Consider the following 8,235-nt stretch of genomic DNA (forward strand, 5'->3'; position numbering starts at 1 on the left):
TAAAGAAATGGTATTTCAATGTAGTTTTTTTATGCATTTATCTTGTGAGATTGAATATATTTTAGCAGCCATTTATTCAGATATTTGCTTACCTGTGAATGTCTCTGCCTATTTTTTGTCCAGTTTTCTATTGTCAGTTTATATTTTTCATGTATTATGGATATCAGCCCTTTTGTAATGAGTTATGAATAATTTTTCCAGTTTGTCACTTATCTTTTTACTCTGCCTATGATGTTTTTTGATACGCAAAAATTTATCTTTAAGTAGTGAAATTTATCAGTCATTTCCTTTACAGCTTCTGGATTTTATGTCATAGTAACAAAGGTCTTCCATGTTAGATGAAAAACAATCTCCCATGTTTCCTTCTAGTAATTATGGTTTAATTTTTTAAATATTTCAATCCAGTAGATTTGGAGTTAATCCTGAGGTGTGGTGTGAAGGATATATCCAACTTTATTTTTTTAACTTAAAAAGTAATACATACTTATACTTTTGCTCTTTCTTCCTATTGTAAAAACTTTTAAGTTCCCCTTTCCCATTCCCGTTTCCTAGGTGTACTGCTATTAAAGGTTTATGATTTTTTTTTTAAGTATAATATTGGAGTATACAGTTTCCTTTTTTGCATAATTGAATATCATGGCCATCTTTCCATGTCAGAATATGTCACCTAATCTAATCCTTTTTATTAGATTGTAGGACCATTCTGTTTCTTCACTGATGGACATTTAAATAGTTTTGAATTTTTTTTCCATTGCAAAAAAATGCTACACTGAACATCCTCGTGCAGTCACCATTTTGCCATGTGGGGGTATTCTATGAATAGATAACTAAAAGTGGCATTGCTGGGTCAGGAATATATGTTTTAAATGTCCACAAAAACAGCACCAGATTTTATTTCCATCAGCATGTCAGCTTCCCTCTTTCCCTGCATCTTAGCCAACACAGGACAAGGCCATCCTGGTTAATTTTTGCCAATTTGATAAATTTTTAAAAGATTATGATTTTAATATCTATGCCTCTGATCACTAATTATGTTTTAGCATCGTTTCATCAATTAACTGGCTGTTCATCATCGGCCATTTATATCTTTAAAAATTTCCTTTTGTATCTCATTATTAAAGTCACTTCCTTTAGATCTATGCCTCACAGATACTAATGGTTACTATTCTGACTCATTAGCTGTGATAATTCCAAAAATGACCTTGCCCACTGTTGTGTCTGTTTTAGAAAAATATATCTAAGATTGTTGCAGAAAACAGTTTTACAAATTCCATTTTCTAGTGAAATCTCAGTTTTGAAGGACACTGTGATCCTTGGATTGATTTTACCATTGGTTTATTCATGGAAATTTCCTTAGCAATTGATGGAAATTGAATTTTTATAAACTAAAATTGAATCATTTATGTCTCTGATTCTTATTTTTTTTTTTTTTCATTATCATTAAGTCAGTTCTTCTAGGTCTGTCTCATGGATGTCAACTTTTAGCATCCTGACTCTTTGGCTGTGACTAACAACTAACCATGTACTTTTTGTCTCTATTCTGCAAATGAAACGCTGTAAATAGAGCCAATGAAGAGATTGCTCAGGTTCGAACAAAAGCAAAGGCTGAGAGCGCAGCTCTTCACGCTGGACTCCGGAAAGAGCAGATGAAGGTGGAGTCCCTGGAAAGGGCCCTTCAGCAGAAGGTACAGAAAAGGGTTTGGTCTGGATGACTACAGGGACATCTTGTTTTGTTTTCTTCCTCATCAGTGGCTATTGTCAGTCCTCAGTGTGCTTAGCTTATAATGGATCTGGAGAGAAGAGGCCTTTTTAGTCAGCCACTACAATACACTTGATTCTGGTGGAGACAAACAAGGTGGCTGCCCATTTGCCCTATGAAGGCAAATGTTCAACTCTTAGGCGTATGATGTGGGAGTCATCCCCAGGCAGGGTGCAGAGGAAGCTGCCTTCTACTGAAATTCAGGGTATCAAACGTTTCTTAGTTGGGGTCATGAGGCCAGCTTGTCTTCTTTCCCTTTTTGTTTTTTTTATACAATATATGAAACTTCCATCTTCTCCTTTCTTCATGCCTGTAGGTCAGTGATTCTCCATCAGGGATGATTTTTTTTTTTTTTTAAATCTTCATTTTATTGAGATATATTCACATACCACGCAGTCATACAAAACAAATTGTACATTTGATTGTTCACAGTACCATTACATAGTTGTACATTCATCACCTAAATCAATCCCTGACACCTTCATTAGCACACACACAAAAATAACAAGAATAATAATTAAAGTGAAAAAGAGCAATTAAAGTAAAAAAGAACACTGGGTGCCTTTGTCTGTCTGTTTGTTTTCCTTCCCCTATTTGTCTACTCATCCATCCATAAACTAGACAAAGGGGAGTGTGGTCCTTATGGCTTTCCCAATTGCTTTGTCACCATCAGGGATGATTTTGCCATCCGTATTTGGTGGTGTCTGGAGATCTGCTATTGGCATGTAGTGGGTAGAGGCCAGAGATAATGCCAGACATCTTATGATGCACAGGACCAAAACCCCACTTCCAGCCTAAAGTATTGATAGTGCCACATTTGAGAAGCCTGCTGTGGATAAATGAGAAACAGTGATAGCAACACTAACTATTTCTCACTATTCAGCAATTTTTAGACTTCTGTCTTTGTACGTTCCTACTGGTTTTCTTACTCTATCTCCGATAACGTGCTTGTGCCTGTAACGTTCATTCAGCCAGAGTAGTTTTTATCTTGGGGTCTGATAACCCCCAAGATGGTGTTCCCCAAACTTCCCTGACAAGTCCCGAGGGGGTTCAGTAACACTCCAGACTCTCAGGTCCCTAGAGATGCTGATGAATTGAGTGAGGCCTGGATACTTTGTTTTTAACAAAATCCCAGATAATTCTATGATTGCAAGGAACTTTAGGAACTAAGAAGATCACAGGCACGCTTCTGAGAATTGGCGACCACCCTAGTTGATTTAAGCAGTTTTGTATCTGTACATTTTCTAGGGAAAAAGGTAGGAAGCTTTCATTTCCTTAGGGGGTCTCTGACCTAGAAAAGTTAACTCCTGAGTTAGGATATTTAGGTTGGGTATAGCCGGTCTTGAGGCTATTTGGCTTTAGTTGGCTTTATTTCAGAACACATAGTGATGTGCATAATAACATCATTTGTCTTTCAGAACCAAGAAATTGAAGAATTGACAAAAATCTGTGATGAGCTGATTGCAAAGCTGGGAAAGACTGACTAAGTTTCCCCTGTTAGTTCAGCAGATCTGCATTTGGCTGCTTCTCTTATGGCCACAAGTATCTTGCCTTATCCAAGAATAATTGCCCCTTTGCAGAGAAACAAACTGACAAAAAGCACATGCCTACTGCTGCCTGTCCCGCTTTGCTGCTGATGCAACAGCCCTGGAAGAAACCCAAGTGTATTGCACGGTCACGAAAGGAGTGGGATCCGACAGGCCTAGAGTCTTTCACAGTTCTCCATCATAAGGTTCAGTTAAACAGGCTGCTAAGTTTTTGAGATTTCTCTATTTTTAATTTTGTTTTCAAGTCATCTTTACTTTTCCAAGTATGTTAAATTTGTGATTATGTGGCTACTGTTTGGGGTCATCTCCTTTCTACCACCGGTCTGATTATTTTGTGGGTGACCTACTTATTTAATCTTTTGAATTTAATTTTCTCTAGTAATTTTATTTGAGGAGATAATTTGGCCTATTGTTACCTCCAGTTTATAAACATGAAGGGACATTGAATACACTCATTTAAACACACTCACACACACACATATTTATATACGCTCTGGTTATTTCCTGATGCATAGTCAAATAAGAACTTCTCTACAGAAGAATATACTTTCATATATGTAAAACCCTATTTTGAAACAGAGTCCGAGCTTAGAATGCCAACTTAAGAATTTGGGGGATTGAAGATGTGAACACTCCGGACCCATGTCTCATGTCTAGAGCATTTTACCACAATTTCTCATTGTCCTGGTATTTGGATGCTCCTTAGCTTTGATGGATGTGGCCCTTTGGGGGTTAGTCCTCCATTGAGATAGTGTCCTCTTTACGTATGAACAGCAGTGTGGGAATCCGTCAAAGCTGGAGTTTTACGAGTCTGCCTTAGAGCTATTTAAATCTCCTCTGCTTCCATTTGTTAATACAAAATCAACAATTAATCTTTATTATCTTTCTATTTGAAATATGCAAAGAAAATCTACTTGTAAAAGGATTAGATGATCTTATTAAATTAAAAAGCAGTTGTAGCTCCATTAGCAATTACAAGGTGAAGTAACAGTTGCTTTTTTTATAAGTGTAACGCATTGTTCTTCAAATATTTCTTAAAAAGAGGCAAAAAATCCTTTCAAACTTAAGTAGTTTAATTTCTAACAAAACAGGCAATAAAAATCATGTGAACCACTCCGAAAATCAGTGCATTTTGAATATCTATAAACAAAGCCAATCTAATTGCTGGGGGAAAGGGATTCAGGGAGAAGATCCATATTAACAAAACTGAGTTCCTCAAACTCTTACTGGACTCATTTCAGAATGGTGGGAACATTGATCCCCACATGGAAGTTTTCCAGGTAATGCCAGCGAATTCCCTTCCATTTGATGAACAAAACCAAATCCACAAAAGTGTTTTTAAAGCACTGTTTTGTCTTAATCTTATACCCTGAAATTCTTCATGGTGATATGTACTATATTCAGTACATGTAAGTTTTCCTACTTGTAAAACGGTTGCATGATCCAGCTTCAGCAATGAATTGTGCCTCGTAGAAAAGCTCTATAAATCTTAAAAAATGACTTTTTCTTTAGCAGTGTTCTGTTCACATGGGTGCAGCCTTTAGCCCTAGGGAGGTCAATGTCTTTTAAGCCAGAAGTCACATTTTACCAAATGCATTTATCATGTTTGGTGCTTAGGCTGTATTTTAGAGCCTATTGTCTTAATATTTTGTACAACAAAAGCGGAGAAATTATCCTTGGTTGGAGAAGTGACTTGACAATCATTTGGGCTTTGAAAGCAGTTACTGTGGCTTAATGTAACTGCTGTACTAACAGTCATAGTATCAAGTAAAAGTGTTTCCAGTCATTATAACTGACTTCCTTTTTTAGCCAGGGTCCTCTACTTCTAGGGAAATTGACTTCAAATAATGCAGAAAGAAGCATTGCTAAACCTTTTGGCTGCTGTGTTTTGGTGAAATGTCTGTATTTACAAGTTTTATATGGATCTCTTTTAAGCATGAAAGGCTTATAGCGGTCTTCATTATAAATCCATGGCCTTCTCTTTAAGCTTATTGTGTATTAAAAAAAAATAGCTATGTGTTAAAACAAAGGTGACGACAATCCTTTGCTAGCACACTGGTAGAAGAGACTACTTAAAAACTAGACCCTAGTTCTTAATGAATGAAGTTGCTGAAAAAAGAATACAAAAAGGGCCTTTGTCAAGTAATATTTGCCACTGACCTCTCAGCCATGACCATTACATGGAAATAGTCTTAATTCTTAGTTAATGGATACTTTCCAACAAGAACAAAAATGTACTTCTCCAGCTGGTAAGTCAAGAGAATATGCTGAGCAGAATGAAGTACATCCGTTTAGTTTATTTTTCTTTATAAATAAGAAAAAAAAAAACCTTTTTGGAACTCTAGAGAGTAAGGATATAGTCTAGAGTTTTGCTTTAAAACATGTGAAGTCCAAATACTTGTTAGTTGGTCATTAATAAATCCTGTTGCAAATGTGAAACAGGAAAAAGTAAGGAGGCTGCTGGCTTAGAGTATTAGATGATTTTGTTGAGATTATGGATCCAGAGCCATTTCTTTTGACTTTACCAAAGTATAGATAGTCATTATCCTAACAGCATTTTAATTGGAGAATTTGATGTTGGAGGGACCAAACGATTTGTCGGTTGGTTGGCTAGTTGGTTACAGTCAGATCTCCAGAGATTTACTTTATTTGGAGAAGCTGCTTAAAACTGGTAACCTACCCAAACCTTTTGTTCTGTAAAACAGTTCTGGAAATATTGAGAACCCCAGATTTCTCACGTGGTTTCTCATTTCTTCAGACCTAGCCAAATTAGGAAGTGCAGAGGCACATGATAGTGAAAAACTCTGAAGATTTGGCAGCATTCCAGAATAGTATGGCATCTGAGGGAAGATTTACATTTCATTGTGGAGGATAACTTAGGTTGAATCTTCTTTCCAGCTAGTTACCCTTTCAACCTGTTCCATACTTTGTACATCTCTCAGACAAATACTTAGATATTTATTAAACATCTCTAAATTAGTTCTGTCTAGTTATGAAGAGGGAGAATAAACTGCCCCAAGTAGTTTCTGGGCTGACTCGTCCCCTAAAAGTAGCCGTCTTGAGCACTCACTTTAAATAAAGGCAATAAAGAGCTCAGTGGTGGCTCTCAAAGCTTCTTAGTAAGCAAGCAAAGTCACGTGCACATTGAGTTGGAAATGACCTTCAACACATCCTTTTTTAATGGAGTAAAAGTTCTAAGGCCACCTTCCCTCCCCTGCCCCACCTTTTTGATTTTTCACTTCAGTTAGTAACTGTCTTGTAAATTGTACGTGACTGTTGTCTCGTTGTAGTTTTGTGACTGTCTTAAGCCTGCTCTTGGGGTTTCTTTATCCTTTGGTTGGGAAGAGAGAAACTAGGTGTTAATAGTAGATTATTTACTTATCAGAGAACAGGTAGAGTCTGGGAATCCCAGTGTATCAAGCCAAAGGTCCAAGAAGTCATTTTCTTCACAGGTTTTAATAAAGAAGTATTTCAAGGAGACTTAAGCCCAAAAAGGTTTGATTAGCTTCCACACTGCAGTTATTTTAAAAAGCAATTTGCCATTCAAACCTTGAGTCTCTCATATAGTAAAGGGTAAGTAAAGGAATAAAAGACCCTTTTCTCAAAGGATCCTCTCTGGACAACATATGTGGCAGCATTCTCCAGTGAAGACTCACTCCCAGTGCCAGAGCTTGCATCCTGAAGACTAAAGATTGCACTTTTTGTAGTTTTTCGTCCAAATGCAATCCCAGTTCTGTGCCTCTTAGCATGCAGTTAGATTTGGACAAACAAGATTCCTAAGGAATGACTTTATTAACTATAATATGGTTATAGCTATTATATATATATATTCTGGTTAGAGTTCTAATATGGAGATTTTGCGTGTTCTGGCCTGTGGCAGTCTGTGTAATGCTTTAACTCATATGGAGAAGGCCAGGCAGGGAGCTGAGGTGTGACCTCAACCTCCCCTGTATTTCCTCTGGACTTTAGAACTGTAAAGATGCCACTCTTCCCCCTCTGCCTTTTCGTGGTATCTGAAATCCACTCCAAAAAGTGTTTCCTAGTCAGATTGTTATCCAGTATTCTATGTTTATGAATAATTTTCAAGAGGACTTATAAAATTTTGAACTCTGAAACAAATCCTGGTCCAGATACAGGGCAGTCTGTAGGCTACCACACCCACAGCCTCAGCCTCAATCCTTCTCACCCACTGGAATAGGATCCAGGCGTTTCTTTTAAATCTCAGAGGTAGCAGTAAACTTTTCAGTGTTGCTGTTAACAAGTGCGTGTTTGCCAATAGATATCCATATGTACTAATGTGCCAATAAGTAAACGTTCGTTGCACATCTGCTTCCACTGCGTCCTTGCAAGTGCCACAAAGTGTGTGAGAATCCTCTCATTTGGAGGAATGAACACTGCATTGACTACTGCTATCAGGATTGCGTTGTGTGGAATAATCATCTACATAAGTTTTATATGCACAATAATTTCCCTTTTTATATGTCAAGTAAATATTTGTAAAAGTTATACTCACACAAATGAAATTATTATAATGATTACTAATATATTTTTTCCATGTTTCATTGCCTGAATAAAAACTGTTTACCACTGTTAGATTTGGGTGTGTGTTTTTTTTTAAATCCTGATTATAAATCGTTTTATTCCTGAGTATGAAAATTTATAGCAGCCTTGCTTTTATGAGCCCCATATTTTAGTCTAAAAATAGAAAAGATGACATTTTCACTACACTAATTTTGTAGCGTTTTATGTATTTGGTTGGGTGTGTAATTAAAAACAAAATAAACTTTGGAATTCAGACCATGCCATATAAATTTCCATGCTTTTGCATCTGTGCAAACAGTTTTTAGTTGGGTTCTTCTTGGTTTTGCTTAGAGACTGGTTGTCTGCCCTGGCATTTTCTAAGTCACCCCAAGCTTTGACTCATTGAAA

At 36.8% G+C, this 8,235-nt stretch overlaps 1 protein-coding gene across 14 annotated transcripts in view; it reads left to right on the plus strand.

Annotated features, from left to right (window-relative positions):
• The window catches only part of TACC1 (transforming acidic coiled-coil containing protein 1), a 152,657-nt gene extending 144,758 nt beyond the window's left edge, over positions 1–7,899 (plus strand). For all 14 annotated transcript variants that reach the window (XM_037812909.1, XM_037812908.1, XM_037812911.1 and 11 more), the window contains 2 exons: positions 1,565–1,685; positions 3,178–7,899. In XM_037812909.1, coding sequence (XP_037668837.1) covers positions 1,565–1,685; positions 3,178–3,246 — 190 coding nt within the window. In that variant the 3' untranslated portion in view covers positions 3,247–7,899. The remainder of the gene's footprint in view (positions 1–1,564; positions 1,686–3,177) is intronic.
• Positions 7,900–8,235: the final 336 nt, after the last annotated feature.

The sequence above is a fragment of the Choloepus didactylus genome, chromosome 20, assembly GCF_015220235.1.
Source record: "Choloepus didactylus isolate mChoDid1 chromosome 20, mChoDid1.pri, whole genome shotgun sequence".
NCBI lineage: Eukaryota > Metazoa > Chordata > Mammalia > Pilosa > Megalonychidae > Choloepus > Choloepus didactylus.